The sequence below is a fragment of the Tachyglossus aculeatus genome, chromosome 17 (assembly GCF_015852505.1).
Source record: "Tachyglossus aculeatus isolate mTacAcu1 chromosome 17, mTacAcu1.pri, whole genome shotgun sequence".
NCBI classification, from domain to species: domain Eukaryota; kingdom Metazoa; phylum Chordata; class Mammalia; order Monotremata; family Tachyglossidae; genus Tachyglossus; species Tachyglossus aculeatus.
Genome location: NC_052082.1, coordinates 12,559,392 through 12,577,403, shown reverse-complemented (window position 1 = coordinate 12,577,403; position 18,012 = coordinate 12,559,392). Strand labels below are relative to the sequence as shown.

At 51.6% G+C, this 18,012-nt stretch overlaps 1 protein-coding gene across 1 annotated transcript in view; it reads left to right on the top strand.

Annotated features, from left to right (window-relative positions):
- The window catches only part of FRAS1 (Fraser extracellular matrix complex subunit 1), a 210,436-nt gene that overhangs the window by 120,554 nt on the left and 71,870 nt on the right, over positions 1 to 18,012 (top strand). The window contains 11 exon segments of the mRNA XM_038759168.1: positions 2,774 to 2,911; positions 3,579 to 3,611; positions 5,041 to 5,172; positions 6,633 to 6,758; positions 8,132 to 8,379; positions 9,734 to 9,882; positions 11,848 to 12,007; positions 13,240 to 13,372; positions 14,419 to 14,609; positions 15,493 to 15,646; positions 17,332 to 17,595. Of these exon segments, the coding sequence (XP_038615096.1) occupies positions 2,774 to 2,911; positions 3,579 to 3,611; positions 5,041 to 5,172; positions 6,633 to 6,758; positions 8,132 to 8,379; positions 9,734 to 9,882; positions 11,848 to 12,007; positions 13,240 to 13,372; positions 14,419 to 14,609; positions 15,493 to 15,646; positions 17,332 to 17,595 (1,728 nt within the window).

Genomic DNA, 18,012 nt, shown 5'->3' with positions numbered 1-18,012 from the left:
ACTTCTCTGTGCCTCAGTTACCTCATCTGTGACATGGGGATTAAAACTGTGAGGCCCCCATGGGACAACCTGATTACCTTGTATCTACCTCTGCGCTTAGAACAGTGCTTGGCACATAGTAAGTGCTTAACAAATACTATTATTATTATTATTATTATTATTATTATTTTATCAGTGCTGTGGGGCTGAGGGCGGGGTGAATAAAAGTTGTAAGTAGGAGGGCAATACAGACGGGAGTGGGAGAAGAGGAAATGAGCGCTTAATTGGGGAAGACCTCTTGGAGATGTGCTTTTAGTAAAGCTAAGTGTGCTGGTTGTGAAGAGGGTGGAAGTTCCAAGCAGGAAAGATGGGTGGCCAAAGAGACAAGAGTGAAGCACAGCAAGAAATTGGTGGTAAAGCGCTTAGTACAGTGCTCTGCACACAGTAAGCGCTCAATAAATACGGTTGAATGAATGAATGAAAGGAGCAAAGTGTGCAGGTTGGGTTGTAGTGGGAAAGGAGTGAGTATATGAAGGGGGAGAGAGCTGAGTGAGTGCCTTAAAACTCAAATAATAATTATGGCATATATTAAGCACTTACTATGTGCAAAGCACTGTTCTAAGCGCTGGATAATAATAATAAATAATGATGGTATTTGTTAAGCGCTTACTATGGGCAAAGCACTGTTCTAAGCACTGGGGGGTTACAAGGCGATCAAGTTGTCCCACGTGGAGCTCACAATCTTAATCCCTATTTCCCAGATGAGGTAACTGAGGCCCAGAGAAGTGAAGTGACTTGCCCAAAGTCACACAGCTGATAATTGGCAGAGCCAGGATTTGACTCCAAAACCCCGCGCTCTTTCCACTGAGCCACGCTGCTTCCCTCGGGATACGATGACGAGCCCGCCAGGAAGTCATTGCAGCTGACAGGAGACACCAGCTGTTGGTCATCTTGAAAGCTCCAGGGAGCAGGCAGATGGTTGACTCGTAAATTACTCTCTGGTGCCAGGCTGGGCACGTGTGCGAGAGAGAGAGAGATTGAGGGCATGAATTGGGCAGGGGGCCGGGATGGGCATTGTCCTGTGCATGTTTCCTTCTGCCTCAATCTGCTACTGCCTGGGCTGCCAGAGTTGGGAGGCTCCTGTTGGCCTTAGCGTCCACTTCTGGTTCTTGGGCTTGAGCTCTTGAAAGTCTGGAGCTGAGATCCACATCATCATCATCATCAATCGTATTTATTGAGCGCTTACTATGTGCAGAGCACTGTACTAAGTGCTTGGGAAGTACAAATTGGCAACATATAGAGACAGTCCCTACCCAACAGTGGGCTCACAGTCTAAAAGGGGAAGACAGAGAACAAAACCAAACATACTAACAAAATAAAATAAATAGAATAGATATGTACGAGTAAAATAAATAAATAAATAGAGTAATAAATATGTACAAACATATATACATATATACAGGTGCTGTGGGGAAGGGAAGGAGGTAAGAAGGGGGGATGGAGAGGGGGATGAGGGAAAGAGGAAGGAAGGGGCTCAGTCTGGGAAGGCCTCCTGGAGGAGGTGAGCTCTCAATAGGGCCTTGAAGGGAGGAAGAGAGCTAGCTTGGCGGATGGGCAGAGGGATTGGGGGCATTCCAGGCCCGGGGGATGACGTGGGCCGGGGGTCGATGGCGGGACAGGCGAGAACGAGGCCTAACGGTGAGGAGATTAGCGGTGGAGGAGCGGAGGGTGCGGGCTGGGCTGGAGAAGGAGAGAAGGGAGGTGAGGTAGGAGGGGGCGAAGTGATGGACAGCCTTGAAGCCCAGGGTGAGGAGAATCCACAGGTTCCATCGTGGGACTGGGATCCCTGAAATCAGACTTGGCACCCAGAGACCCAGCCTATGCCATGGCCCAGCACCCGGGCTTTGGAGTCAGAGGTCACAGGTTCAAATCCCGGCTCCGCCAGTTGTCAGCTGTGTGAGTTTGGGCAAGTCACTTCACTTCTCTGGGCCTCAGTTCCCTCATCTGGAAAATGGGGATGAAGACTGTGAGCCCCACGTGGGACAACCTGATCACCTTGTATCCCCCCAGTGCTTAGAACAGTGCTTTGCACATAGTAAGCACTTAACAAATACCATTATTATTATCATTATTATGCTGGCAAGCAGACGGCCTAGTGGAGAGAGCACGGGTCCGGGAGTCCGAAGGACCTGGGTTCTAATTCCGGCTCTGCCATTTGTCTGCAGTGTGACCTTGGGCAAGTCACTTAACTTCTTCAGGCCTCAGTTACTTCATGTGTAAAATGGAGATTAGGACCAATGGGGGACAGGGACCGTGTCCAACCCAATTACCTTCTATATACCCTAACAGTTAGTACAGTGCCTGGCACATAGTAAGTGCTTAACAAAAACTGTCATTATTATCATTTTTATTAGGTGCCTCTGTACCAGGTAATCAGTGGTATTTATTGTCATATTTATTGAGCACTTACTGTGTGTGAAGCACTGTACTAAGCACTTGGGAGAGTACATTGAGTGCTTACCATATGCAAAGTACTTCCGAGCATTCGGAAGAGTCAATCAGTGGTATCCCATTGGTGGGTAGGGACTGTCTCTATATATTGCCAACTTGTACTCTCCCAAGTGTTTAGTACAGTGCTCTGCACACAGTAAGCGCTCAATAAATGTGATAGAATGAATGAATGAATGAATGTACTATGTTGAGAGCAATGTACTGAGAGCTTTGGAGCACCAATCCCCACCCTTTACAAGCTTCCAGTCTAGTGACACTTGGCTGCGGCTTCTCTCCCCACCAGGGTCCGTGGAGTACCGAGACAGGCCGTACTCTCCCGCCCAGTCCTTCACGCAGGCAGACGTTGACGAGGGAAAAGTCGTTTACCGACCTCCGCCGGCTGCTCCGCACCTCCAGGAGCTGATGGCCTTCTCCTTCGCTGGTAACCGGCCTTGGCGTCTTCCCATTCCAGGCCGTCAGTCATCAATTGGTATTTATTGAGTGCTTTATTAAGCGCTTGGGAGAATACAATATAGCATATAACAGACACATTCCCTGACCACAGCCAAGGCAGCCCCGGGCCTGGGAGGGACCCCGCCCTCCTTCACGCAGGCGGACGTCGATGAGGGAAAAGTCGTTTACCGACCTCCGCCGGCTGCTCCACACCTCCAGGAGCTGATGGCCTTCTCCTTCGCTGGTAACGGGCCTTGGCGTCTTCCCATTCCTGGCTGTCAGTCATCACTTGGTATTTATTGAGCGCTTTACTAAGCGCTTGGAAGAATACAGTATAACATATAACAGACACATTCCCTGTCCACAGCCAAGGCAGCCTCGGGCCTGGGAGAGACCCCGTCCTCCACCTGGCTTGCCGTCAGCCGATGGCGAGAGGCTTTTCCGCGAGCTCCTCACATCCAGTTTCTTCTTCCTGCACCCCGGGAAAGGCCTCCGGCCAGGAGCCAGATCCACGGTTGCCTCAGGCGGGGATGCACTGCTTCCCTTCAGCCCAGGGGGATTTAGCCATTGCTCCCCCGGTCTCCCCTACACCTGTCTCCCTCCCCCTTGCATCGCTCCTCTCCCGGATGTGACACTCTGTTCTTCCGCTCCTCCAGGTCTCCCTGAATCGCTCACCCTCAACTTCACAGGTATGGGACCCTCTCTGTTTCTGGTAGTCTGATAGCTGTTCTTTCCTCCCGTTCCATCCCACCCCGTTCCCCTGTCCTGAATTCCTCTTTACCTCTTCTTTCAACCACTCGAGGGCTAGTATGAACCGCTAGTCGAAAAGGTATTTCTTGACTTCTCTACTATAAAAAGTATTCTTTGCAGTTCTTTGGGGGAAGAGGGCAATCAACCTCCTTTTCTCCCGTGGGATACTGGGAATTAGGCCCTGAAAACACTTATCATTCAAAGTGGTGGCGTCCATTGAGGACACAGTTCCTACCAGGCAACTCAAAGTGGCTTCTTTCCCCTGGGTTTCCCTTCCTTCATACTGCATGCAAGCACTCCCTTTGTCAAGGAGTTCTGTATGATGGAACGGGATTCCCCCATCTCCTGGGGTGTGAACATCTTTGGAAACGAGAGCGTTGGAGGGTCTGTCCTTGGATCCTCACGGAATGACTGTGTCCCTTGATTTTCCACAGAGACCTGCTCAAGGCACCCCTGTTTTGGTCTGTGCCCCCTACTTTCATTCATTCATTCAACAGTATTTATTGAGCGCTTACTGTGTGCAGAGCACTGTAGTAAGCGCTTGGGAAGTCCAAGTTGGCAACATACAGAGATGGTCCCTACCCAACAACGGGCTCACAGTCTAGAATGGGGAGACAGACAACAAAACAAAACATATTAACAAAATACAATAAACAGAATATCCTCAATCAATCAGTCGTATTTATTGAGCGCTTACTGTGTGCAGAGCACTGTACTAAGCGCTTGGGAAGTACAAGTTGGCAACATATAGAGACAGTCCCTACCCAACAGTGGGCTCTATCCACTGAGTCACGCAGTAGAGTTGCTAGACATGATCCCTGCCTATTAGGAGCTTGCATTCAAAGTCAGAGTTGTCTCTCTTGTCAAAGAAGAGCTTGGAGCCGACTCTCTGGACGACAATGTCCCAGGAATAGACCGAACGGGTGCAGCTTATCAACGTGGCCAGGATGGCATCAGTGGCAAACACGTAGAATAGTAAATCTGGAAGCTCTTCATCATTCCCAAAAGCTCTCCCCGGAGTCTTCATGGCGTCCCTGACTCCCAATCCGCCGGGTTTTGTAGAGAAGCAGCGTGGCTCAGTGGAAAGAGCCCGGGCTTTGGAGTCAGAGGTCATGGGTTCAAATCCCGGCTCCGCCAATTGTCAGCTGGGTGACTTTGGGCAAGTCACTTCACTTCTCTGGGCCTCAGTTACCTCTACTCTTCCCCCATGAGTCAGAAAGCTTGGCCAGAGCAATCCACAGGGCCCTCTCCCGCTGGTTACGTTTGCCCCTTGCCCGCACAATCCTCTGAGTCTGAGGGCTCAGAGAGAGGCAGAGGGGCCCTAGAATACTGGCTGAGCTTCCGACGTGGGGTCCTGGTTCTTTCCAGTATCGGATGGTGAGCACACGACTCCAGAGATGGCCCTGACACTGCACTTACTTCCCACCAACGGACAGCCTCCTGGGCTCCAGATCACCGCTCCGGTTCTGGAGGTTGAACAGGGGGACAGAGCCCCCCTCGGTAAGGAAAGCATCCAATTGCGGCCAGGCGTCTTTTCCCTAACCCTCTTGCCTTTGTGGGCAGGGGCAGAACAGAAGCAGGGACAGATGACATAGGGAAACCAAGCCATCACTGGCTCAATTCGCTGCTGTCACTGAGACACAAAGTGGGCCTGGTCCTTTCTCTCAAGGATCTTTCTGTCCACTCTGGAGGGCCAGTATGAACTGCTAGTAGAAAAGGTATTTCTTGCACTCTCATGCCCAAGGGAAACGCAGCGAGCCAATCAATTAATCAATCAGTCGTATTTATTGAGCGCTTACTGTGTGCAGAGCACTGTACTAAGCACTTGGAAAGTACAAGTTGGCAACATATAGAGACAGTCCCTACCCAACAGTGGGCTCACAGTCTTCCTTCTTCCTGGCCCTCCCATACTGGCTGGTTGGCCAGACCTGCCGCTCATGCGAACTTACCTCAGTGCCAAGAAGGCCAGCGGAAAACCCACAGGCCATACGGTTTTGTCACTGGGTGAGCAGAGACTTCCCCAGGGAGATTTGAATCAATCAATCAATTCATAATGTTTGAGAGCTCACTTTGTGCAGAGCACTGTACCTAGCACTTGGGAAAAGTACAACAGAGTAGACGCAATCCCTGCCCACAGGAGTTTATAGTCTACAAGGGGAGACAAGCATTAAAATAGACTAGGGATAGGGGAAATAATAGAGTATAAGGATATGTACCCAAGTGCTGTGGAGCTGGGGTGAATATCAACATGCTTAAGGGGTACAAAGGCAATACAAAGGGGAAGACAGATAGGAGAAATGAGGACTTAAGGAACGCCCCTTGGAGGAGATGTGATTTTAGGAGGGTTTTGAAGATGGGGTGAGTGGTGGACTGTCAAATATGAAAGGAGAAGTGCTCGTTCATTCCTTCAATCGTATTTATTGAGCTCTCACTGGCTGCAGAGCACTGTACTCAGCGCTTGGGAAGTACAAGTCGGTCCCTACCCAATAACGGGCTCACAGTCTAGGAGGGGTAACAGACAACAAATCAGAACATGTGGACAGGTGTCAAGTCGTCAGAATAAATAGAATTAAAGCTAAATGCACATCATTAACAAAATAGAATAGTAAATATGTACAAGTAAAATAGAGTAATAAATCTGTACAAAGATATATACAAGTGCTGTGGAGAGGGGAAGGAGGTAGGGCTGGGGGGATGGGGAGGAGGAGAGGAAAAAGGGAGCTCAGTCTGGGAAGGCCTCTTGGAGGAGGTGAGCTCTCAGTAGGGCTTTGAAGGGACGAAGAGAGCTAGCTTGGCGGATGCTCCCAAGCCGAAAGGGAAAGGATGCTGTGACGTTGGGAGCGGTATTGTCTCGAGAATCGCATGGGCCCCGGGCCATGATGGTGACCGACTGACGGTGACTCGGGAATGCTTAACGGGCATTTTTCCGCTCTCCTTTCCCCCTCATCCCATGGCCACAGGAATTCAGCTGGCAGGGAGCGAGGCAGAGCTGGCTCCTGGAGAGCTCGTCTTTGAGCTAGTGAAACCTCCCCTCCACGGTGGACTCTTGAAGTACGCAGCGGGTTTCCAAGGCCCCATGGAAGCAGGTAGGTCCCTCCTCCCGCCTACTGGGCAACTTTGGGCAAGCCGCTCAACTTCTCTGTGCCTCAGTTCCTCATCTGTACAGTGGGGATAAAGCGCCTGTTCTCCCTCTCCATTACACTGTGATTCCTACGTGGGACAGGGTTAGTGTATGATCTGATCATAATAATAATAATAATGGTATTTGTTAAGTGCTTACTATGTGCAAAGCACTGTTCTAAGCCCTGGGGGGGATACAAGGTGATCAGATTGTCCCACATGGGGCTCACAGTCTTAATCCCCATTTTACAGATGAGGTACCTGAGGTACAGGGAAGTGAAGTGACTTGCCCAAAGTCACACAGCTGACAGTTGGCAGAGCCGGGATTTGAACCCCTGACCTCTGACTCCAAAGCCCGGGCTCTTTCCACTGAGCCACGCTGCTTCATCTTGGATCTGCCCCAGATATAAATTCTGCAAATGCCCCTGTTATTATTATTATTAGAGATTAACACTGTTCTGTGGGTAAAGGTGGGTTTTGTTCTTTTTCCATTAGTACTAAAAGTCGAAATAGCTTAGTGCTCTTCTAAAACCCTAGGATGTGTCCCATCTCCTTCCCTCTTCAGGATTGGTGCCCCATGCTTATAAAGTGCCTTTAACCTAAGCGCTCAGTAAATACGATTGAATGAGTGAACGAATGAACCTCTCTGTGAGCCCAGAGGGCCCGTTTCTGACTGCGTTGGCCTCATGTTTCTGCAGTTGGGCCAATAGGGAAAAGAAACAGCAACAATCAATCAATCAATAATTCAGTCGTATTTATTGAGCGCTTACTGTGTGCAGAGCACTGTACTAAGCGCTTGGGAAGTACAAGTTGGCAACATATAGAGACAGTCCCTACCCAACAGTGGGATCAATCAATAGTATTGACTGAGCACTTACTCTGTGCAGAGCACTGTATTAAGCAATTGGGGAAGTATGATAAAGTTAGTAGACATGATCCCTGCCCTTGAGGAGCTTACAATCTAGTGAGGGAGGCAGACATGACAATAAATTACAGGCCGGAGGAAGACCAGAGCATAAAGATCCGAACATCAGTGCTACTAGGGGGAATGCTTTGGTGGCGCAGATGTGTTGAAGTGGCCATAGAGGGTGAAAATAGGGTGGGGAGATGAAAGGTTAATCAGGGGAGGCTACCTGGAGGAGGTGAGGCTCTAAAAGGGCATTGAAGATGGGGAGAGCAACGGTCTGCCGGAGGTGAAGGTGGAGGGCGCAAGCAAGCTCCCTTCTAGGCAGAAGGGAGGGAGCAAGCAAGCCGGCAGCGGGAGAAAGGCAGGAACGAGGCACGGGGAGAATCGAAAGCGTGATTCCCAGAAGTAAGCTGCATCTTGGTTTCCCGGAAGGCGATACCTTCACGTACGAGGACGTAGTCCGGCAGGCTGTGCTTTATGGGCACGATGGCTCCTCGGCCCCAGAAGACAGCTTGGAGATCTCAATCACCGGAGGCCTTACCCGGGCAACCACAGTCGTGAGAGTTCATGTCTCCGTGCCGGGCAGCGGCAGTCCGAGGCTGGCAGCCGGCTCCACCCTGACCATCACTGTGGCTACTAGGAGTTCTGTGGTCCTCACTAGGGCACATCTTGCTTACGAGGTAAGGTCCCCGCGTTTGGCCTTGTCACAAACCCCCCTCAGTCGGGCTTGGGCTGGGAAGACCAACTTAGAGCCGAGCGCTTCCTCCGGGAGAGGCAGGATGGGGGAAAGCTGCTATCTGGGACTGCCAGATTTGGGAAAGCCAGAGGGAACTTCCCCCCTCAGGACTTGGGGAAGCCCTAGTAGGGACAGGGTGGTGGCACTCCAACCTCCAGAGGGCAGGAAGCAGTGTGATCTAGTTCATTCATTCATTCATTCAATCGTATTTATTGAGTGCTTTGCACATAGTGAGTGCTTAATAAATTCATTCATTCATTCAGTCGTATTTATTGAGCGCTTACTGTGTGCAGAGCACTGTACTAAGCGCTTGGGAAGTACAAGTTTGCAGCATCATCATCAATCGTATTTATTGAGCGCTTACTGTGTGCAGAGCACTGTACTAAGCACTTGGGAAGTGCAAGTTGGCAACATATAGAGACAGTCCCTGCCCAACAGTGGGCTCACAGTCTAGAAGATCTATCTAGTAGATAGTCTATCACAGTATCACAGTCTATCTAGTGGATAGAGTACTGCCTTGGGACCTGGGTTCTAAACCTGGCTCCGGCACTTATCAATCAATCGTATTTATTGAGCGCTTACTGTGTGCAGAGCACTGTACTTATCGGCTGCGTGGCTTCGGGCAAGTCACTTCTCTGGGCCTCAGTTACCTCGTCTTTGGAATGGGGATTAAGACTGTGAACCCCATTTGGGGCACGGACTTTGTCCAAACGGATTAATATTTATCTACCCCAGCAATTAGAACAGTGCTTGACACATAGTAAGCCTTGAACAAGCGCCAACATTATTATTTACTATTATCTGCATTTTGTCCCTGGGGCTATCTGAGATTGGGCTCCCAGAGGCCTTAGAAGAACCCTGAGAAAATCTGCTGGTTCTGCCAGCCGAGGATGGGTGGGCACGCCCCCTCATCGCCTCTCCCCTGGTAGGGTTTTCCGTGGCAGCCCGTGGGGATTGGTAGCCAGCTCCGCCTGGGATGATGATGCCCAGATCACAGCATGAACCGCCCTGCCCGGAGGTCTACCCCCTTTTGCTCTTCTTGAGGGGGGGTCTTAGTTTGCACCTCTCAATCGTAGCAAGGCACCCCTCAGTTCTCTCTTTGGAGTCGGCCTCGGGGGGATGGATGTGGGATGTTTCAGGGCAGCAGCCCAGAAAGGGCAAAATCCCAGAAAAGCAGCGCTGGGTGGAAAAAGTGGAACACAAGTCAATGACGGAAGGGAAGGATTCACATGGGGCTGTTTCCTATCGACCGTCCGGGAGGCCTTGGTGTCTTTTGACTGTTTGCCTTGGGCGCCCAGGCCGGCTCTTCCCCCGACTCCGAGGTCCGGATCCAGTGTGCCGCTGTGCCCCTGCTTGGCACCCTCACCAGGACGGCGGGGCTGGAGGTGGAAGAGCTCTCCGAGGCTTCCAGCTTCACCATGGAAGACGTCAACAGCCACAGCATCAGGTAACCCATAGGCCCACCGCGTGCCTCCTCAGACTTCCCCTTTGCCGCGGCCCTTTCTGATCCTTGGGCGGGCAGGGCCCAGAGTCTCCGGTGGTGGTGGGCAACAGAGAGAAGTGGCACGGGCCTGGGAGACAGAGGACCTGGGTTCTAATCCTGGCTCCACCACTTGTCTGCTGTGGGATCTTGGGCAAGTCGCTTCACCTCTCTGTGCTTCAGTTACCTCATCTGTAAAATGGGGACTGAGGCTGTGAGTCTCGTGTCGGACAGGGCCGTGTCCAACCTGATTACCTTGTATCTACCCCGGCACTCAGAACAGGGCCTGGCACTTAGTAAGTGCTTAGCAAAGGCCGTAAGAAAAAGTCACCACCTCTCCCTGCCTGTTACCTCATCAATAAGATGGAGATTAAGACTATGAGCTCTCCCCCATAGGGCATGACCAATGTCCTACTGGTGTATCTGCACCAGTGCTTAGTACAGTACCTGGCACATATAAGCACCTGGAGAAGCAGCATGGCTTAGTGGACAGAGCACGGGCTTTGGAGTCAGAGGTCATGGGTTCAAATCCCGGCTCCACCAATTGTCGGCTGTGTGACTTCGGGCACGTCACTTAACTTCTCTGTGCCTCAGTTACCTCATCTGTGAAATAGGGATTAAGACTGTGAGCCCCCCATGGGACAACCTGATCACCTTGTAACCTCTCCAGTGCTTAGAACAGCGCTTTGCACATAGTAAGCGCTTAATAAATGCCATAAAAAAGCACCTAAATGTCGTTTTAAGAAAAAAAAAAAGAAAGGCACTGCTGATTGATTAGTTTCTGAAGCTTCTGGAGGGGAAGCGATAGGGAATGTGGAAAATGAGGACTCTGTTCAATTTCAGGGACCCGGCTTTCCCTCCTGTTTGACCCTGTCCCTGCTTAGAGTCGCCACAGTTGGCCTATTGTGGAAAATGAGAGGGAGGAGCGGGATGGGAATGGGGCTGAGGGAGGGGGAGGGTGGGGCTTGCCCAGTAACATGCCCAGAAATGCTCTGGGCATGTTACTCCCCTCCTCAAAAATCTCCAGTGGCTACCAATCAATCTGCGCATCAGGCAGAAACTCCTCACCCTGGGCTTCAAGGCTGTCCATCACCTCGCCCCCTCCCTTCTCTCCTTCTCCAGCCCAGCCCGCACCCTCCGCTCCTCCGCCGCTAATCTCCTCACCGTACCTCGTTCTCGCCTGTCCCGCCATCGACCCCCGGCCCACGTCATCCCCCGGGCCTGGAATGCCCTCCCTCTGCCCATCCGCCAAGCTAGCTCTCTTCCTCCCTTCAAGGCCCTACTGAGAGCTCACCTCCTCCAGGAGGCCTTCCCAGACTGAGCCCCTTCCTTCCTCTCCCCCTCGTCCCCCCTCCATCCTCCCCATCTTACCTCCTTCCCTTCCCCACAGCACCTGTATATATGTATATATGTCTGTACATATTTATTACTCTATTTTATTTGTGCATATCTATTCTATTTATTTTATTTTGTTAGTATGTTTGGTTTTGTTCTCTGTCTCCCCCTTTTAGACTGTGAGCCCACTGTTGGGTAGGAACTGTCTCTAGATGTTGCCAACTTGTACTTCCCAAGCGCTTAGTACAGTGCTGTGCACACAGTAATCGCTCAATAAATACGGTTGATTGATTGATTGGGGCTGGTTTGTGGAATGACCCTGTCCTAGGAGTCCCGTGGCATGAGCAGACTGTTCCCCCTCCCGCCTGGCGGTCTGCCGGTCAGTCCTCAACAACACAGCCAGCCAGCAGGCAGCAGGATGAAATGCAGACCTTCTTTCTTTCTGGAGCAGTCAGCTGGGGCCTTCCTCAACCCTTCCCGGACCACCTCGGCCCTGCTCACGTATGGCGAGTGGCCCGCCCAAATCCCAGACCTGACCCGGAGACCCTCTTTCCTGCCTGGCCTCTCACTCGCCGGATTCTTGTTTGGTCCACCCAGGTACTGGACTGGCTTTGAGACGGATGGCCATCCCGCCACCGACAGCTTCCGCTTCTCAGTCGCCGCCGCCCTTGGCCACCTGGATGACCAGGTCCTCACCATCACCATCGTGCCGGGCCGGAAGCAGCCTCCCATCCTCACGTTTGCGGACCTCATCACTGTAAGCCGCTCGCGGACATGCAAGGGGGGCTGACGACATCCTCCTTCCCTCACCGACCTGGCCTGGAGGTTGTGAGGCCCCTCCGCCTTTCACAGCTCCTCTATTTCAGCCTCCCTCTTTTCCACCTCTGCTTTTTCCACCTCGTTCACACCTCCTTCCACCTTCACAGTTCCATTATTTTTAGGCTCTCCCTTCACACCAACACTATTACAGTTTCCCTCCTCCACACCTCCTTCCACCTTCACAGTTCCATTATTTTTAGGCTCTCCCTTCACACCAACGCTATTACAGTTTCCCTCCTCCACACCTCCTTCCACCTTCACAGTTTCATTATTTTTAGGCTCTCCCTTCACACTAACACTATTACTATTACTATTCCCTCCTTCACACCTGTACCGTTTCTTCCTCCCCCTTCACACCTTCACTATTTAAGCCTCCCCCTTCGCACCTTCACTAATGCAGCCTCCCCCTTCACACCTTCACTATTGCCGCCTCCCCATTTAGACTTCCACTGTTTCAGCTTTCCCCTTTTACACCTCCATATGTCAGCTTCCCCTTCCACAGCTCCTCCATTTCAACCTACCCTTCGTAGCTCCCCTACTTCAGCCTCTCCCTTCACAGATTCATTTTTTTAGCCTCCCCCTTTTACACCTCCCCTATTTCAACTTCTCTCTTCACACCTCTCGTATTTTATCCTCCCCTTCACACCTCCACTATTTCAGCTTCCCCCTTCACGGCTCAATTTTTTCACTCTACCCTGTACACCTTTACTATTTCATCCTCCCCCGTCCCCCAACCCTTCACACTTCCTCTCTTTTAGCTTTTCTTAGTGAAGTGAACGAGGCCCAGAGGGCTCGCCCTGAAAGTGGGCACAGGCCCAGGGTGGCTGAGTTGGGTGAGGCCTGCCTTTTTACTACCAGATCCTTTGGGAGCCAGCCACGGAATTGAATGGGGGGTAAGAAGTACCACCAGTGGCTGTTTCAGGGTCTCTGAGAGCTGCAGAACATATGGCAGGATTCATTCAATTCATTCAGTCGTATTTATTGAGTGCTTACTCTGTGTGGAGCACTATACTAAGCGCTTGGGAGAATAGAGTATAACAGTAAAACAGACATATTCCCTGCCCTTAATGAGCTTACAGTCTAGAGGGTCAGGGTGACCACCAGGCCAGTGAGTGGTCTTCCAGCCCCTTCTCTTTACCGCTAACCCTGTTTCTCCCATTATTTTCTCAGGTGGACGAAGGCGGGAGAGCCCCGCTGACCTTTCACCATTTCTTTGCCACCGACTCCGACCCCATTCCAGATGGTGTGGCGGTGACCATCTGTTCTGCCCCGAAATTCGGCTGCATCGAGAACACCCGCACAGGTATCGGGTGTTCCTGACGGTCCCTTCAGGTTGTCATCTTTCTCTGGCGTTTCTGGCGGTACTCACCCCAGCCACTGACTGGGAAGGAAGCTGGGTCACGGAGACAACGCCGGGGAGGAGGTGGTCAGAGGGGTCCCGCTCCTGTTCCCCAGTGGAGTGGGGTGGCTCAGCTCTCTTGGCAAGTCACTTAAGTTTTCTGTGCCTCAGTTCCCTCATTTGTAAAGTGAGAATTCAATACCTGTTCTCCCTCCTACTTAGAACTGCCACTTATCAGCCGTCTGCTACTTCTCAGCTGTGTGACTTTGGGCAAGTCACTTAACTTCTCTGTGCCTCAGTTACCTCCTCTGTAAAATGGGGATGAAGACTGAGAGCCCCACTTGGGGCAACTTGATTACCTTGTATCTACCCCAGCGCTTGGAACAATGCTTGGCACATAATGAATGCTTAACAAATACCATTATTATTGTTATTATTATTATTATAGAACGTGAGCCCCCATGTGGGACCTGATTATCTTGTGTCTAATGTAGTGCTTAGTATAGTTCTTGGCACACAGTAAGCATTTAACAAATATTATTATTGTTATTTATCATCCAACTTCTGTCTAATGTAGCGCTTAGTATAGTTCTTGGCACAGAGTAATCAATCAATCAATCAATCAATCGTATTTATCGAGCGCTTACTATGTGCAGAGCACTGTACTAAGCGCTTGGGAAGTACAAATTGGCATCACATAGAGACAGTCCCTACCCAACAGTGGGCTCACAGTCTAAAAGAGTAAGCATTTAACAAATATTATTATTATTATGTATCATCACCACCATCATTATCATCAAAGGGACCGTGGCTGCTCCTGGCCTAAAGCCAGCTCTGACCAGGAGAGGACCCCTTCCCTTCCCTAGGGAAATGCTGGACTGAATCCCTGAGCACGAAGCAGGAAATCCAAGAAACCTCCATCATCCAGTGGCTCCTCTGTCTTCCAAATTTCCAACTGGCCCATTCCCTGCAGCCCGAGAGCCAGACCCAAGGTCTCCCTCTGTTTGCAGGAGGGCGCTTTGGGCCCGAAGGCAGCGGGGGCAGGTTGGGATCGTTTCTCGTCCGGGACATCCAGGAGCACCACGTTTACTACTTCCAGAGCGTCCACGAGCTCACCGAGCCGACCCATGATGCCTTCAGCTTCTACGTGAGCAATGGCTCCCTCCAGGCCAAGATCCACACCGTGAACATCACCATCCAGGTACATCGTGCCGGCCCGCCAAGTCTAGGGGAGAAGCAGAAGTCTGGTCCAGGGTTCAGGGATGCCGTTGGAGGGCTGCTACTAGTTGCCCCCTAAGGGGCCCACTCTGGGGGGGTCTTTCCTGCGGATGGGGTCGCATGGGGCGGGGAGGGGCCCGGCTGCCAGGTTGAAGCAGCCGCAAAGTTTCTGAGCTGGAGACGCGGGCAAACCAAGAAGTAAATCGAGAGGCTGGGATTCCCAGAGCCAGTGGGCATATATTGTCCCCGCTCAAGGATGCCAAGCCCCTGGCCCGGATTGGGCTCCAGAATCCAGTCCACAACAGATCCACTAGGAACCCCAGTCTCTGGAGCTGGACACAAAGGAAGGACAATTCTGGTCTGGACGGGCTGGGGACATTCAGGGCACAGACACTTTCTCCCCTGGCGTGTGGGACTTCGGGGAGATTTTATGGGTTTCCAAGGATATGGCTCTGTGGCCCGAAAGTGTGTCTTGGACAGGGTTTGTGGTGTGCCATCCAGATACACAGCAAGAGCTCAAGAGACAGAGGCCGTCGGGGCGATAACTGCCAATATGGTGTATGGTGCCCGTGGTCCAGCGGAAAGGGGGTTTCCCAAAGTGCCTGGGAATCCAGATGGATCTCACAGGGTTCATTTGAGGTGCCGTGGAAGTTTCCATTTGGCTAGGTTGGGAAGGTCCTCAGGGATTGTTTCCCAAACCATCTTCCATGGATTATAGAGTCAGGATCAGTCCGGGGAGAACAGGTGTCCCGGTTGTTGACATCAGCCTTGCCCTTTTCAGAGGCGGTATGTTCCTGCTGAGTGTGTGAGGGGGGTACGTATGTGTGGGTATGTATATGAGACAAATCGACTGCTGACCGTTGCAGAGGAAGAGCGACAGGTCTCCCAGGCTGACCCTGCAGCCTGTCCAGGTGTGGACCAGCTCAGGAGCGCTGATCCAAAACACGTCCATCACCCTGAAAGACCTGGACACTCCCGACGACCAGCTGATGTTCCTTCTCACCAGAGAGCCCGAGCATGGTAGGAGTTGCCAATTTATGTTGCCAATTTGTACTTCCCAAGCGCTTAGTACAGTGCTCTGCACATAGTAAGCACTCAATAAATACGATTGATGATGATGATGATGATGAGTTCACTTGGGGTCCCCTGGGGGTTGGTCCCCTGGGGAATCGGCCTTGTGGGAAAGTCCTGAGAGGATCAGCCCTATGAGAAGACCCCCAGGGATTCGGTCCCAAATAATAACAATAATAATGATGGCATGTACTTCCCATGCGCTTAGTACTGTGCTCTGCATGCAGTAAGCACTTAATAAATACGATTGAATGAATGAATGAATTTATTAAGCGCTTACTATGTGCACAGCACTGTTCTAAGCACTGGGGAGGTTACAGAGTGATCAGGTTGTCCCACGGTGGGCTCACAGTCTTAATCCCCATTTTCCAGATGAGGGAACTGAGGCATAGAGAAGTTAAGTGACTTGCCCCAAGTCACACTGCTGACGATTGGCGGAGCCGGGATTTGAACCCGTGACCTCTGACTCCAAAGCCCGGGCTCTTTCCACTGAGCCCCGCTGCTTCTCACCGTGCCCTAGTGGATAGAGCACAGTCCTGGGAGTCAGAATGTCATGGCTTCATTCATTCAGTTGTATTTATTGAGCGCTTACTGTGTGCAGAGCACTGTACTAAGCACTTGGAAAGTACATTTCAGCAACAAATAGAGACAATCCCTGCCCACAGTGGGCTCACAGTCTAGAAGCGGGGAGACAGGCATCAAAACAAGTAAATTGGCAATCCCGGCTCTGCCTCTTGTCTGCTGTGTGACCCTGGGCAAGTCGCTTCACTTCTCTGGGCCTCAGTTACTTCATCTGTAAAATGGGGATTGAGACTGTGAGGCACTGTGGGACAGGGACTGTGTCCAACCCGATTTGCTTGTATCCACCCTAGTGCTTAGTACAGTGCCTGGCACGTAGTAAGTGCTTAACAAATACCACAGTTATTATTATTATTATTATTATTATTGTTATTATTATTAAGGCCCAGGGAGTGAAGAGAGCAGGGGGAAGCCCTGTGGGAAAGTCCCCAAGAGGTTTTGGCCCTGCAAGAAGCAGCGTGGCTCAGTGGAAAGAGCCCGGGCTTTGGAGTCAGAGGTCATGGGTTCAAATCCCAACTCCACCGCTTGTCAATTGTGTGACCTTGGGCAAGTCACTTAACTTCTCTATGCCTTGGTTACCTCATCTGTAAAATGGGGATCAAGACTGTGAGCCCCCAGTGGGACAACCTGATCACCTTGTAACCTCCCCAGCGCTTAGAACAGTGCTTTGCACAGAGTAAGCGCTTAATAAATGCCATAAAAAAAAAGAAGGTCCTGAGGGAGATCGATTTTGTGGGCAGGGTCTGGGAATTTCCTTAGGGATTTCAAACTCCTCAGTCAAGGCTGGGCTTTCTGTCTGGGAGGGAGGCCAGGTCTCGGGGAGACCAGCCTGCGCCCAACACCCCCCCGTCTTCTCTCTGAGGTCCCCCTGGGCACTCACCGTCCATGCTTTAAGTCTAGAGGGGAAGACAGACATTAACAATAAATTACCAATAAGGGAAATGGGAGAGTATAAGGATCTGTACAGAAGCGAGTTCGAGTCGGTAAGCACGTTCCCCACCCACAAGAGGGTTATGATTCCTGAGTCCCTGTCTCCCTGTTGTCTCGCCCTTCAGGGCGTCTCCGCCGGAAGGAGCAACAGGCGGGAGCCTTGGCGGATGGGCGGGTCCTATCCCAGGGATCCTCCTTTACCTATCGGGATGTCGTGGATGGACTGCTGGGGTACACGCCGGACCTCCCCGCCGCCTCCGCTGACGAGTTCCACTTCTCCGTCACCGACGGCCTCCACACCGAGACCGGAAGGATGGAGATCCACCTACACCTGCCCGAGAGCCAACTCCTCCACTTGACCCGGAACCAGGCCCTGCAGCTTCCAGCAGGTTCTTCCCGTTCTTTCTTTCAGTCGTGCGTTGGTGTTTCTAAGAGGTGGAGCCCTTAGGTCATTAGGAAAATGACCCGGGCAACAGAGGGAAATATGGACCGGAGCCGGGAGAGGTTGGGAGGTCTGCGGGGAGGCCGATGCGGTCGTCGAGTCGGGATGTGACACGTGCTCAGACTGGCGCGGTTGCAATTTGAACGGAAGCAGCGTGGCTCAGTGGAAAGAGCCCGGGCTTGGAGTCAGAGGTCATGGATTCAAATCCCAATTGTCAGCTGTGTGACTTTGGGCAAGTCACTTCACTTCTCTGAGCCTCAGTTGCCTCATCTGGAAAATGGGGATTAAAACTGTGAGCCCCACGAGGGACAACCTGATCACCTTGTATCCCCCCCCAGTGCTTAGAACAGTGATTTGCACGTAG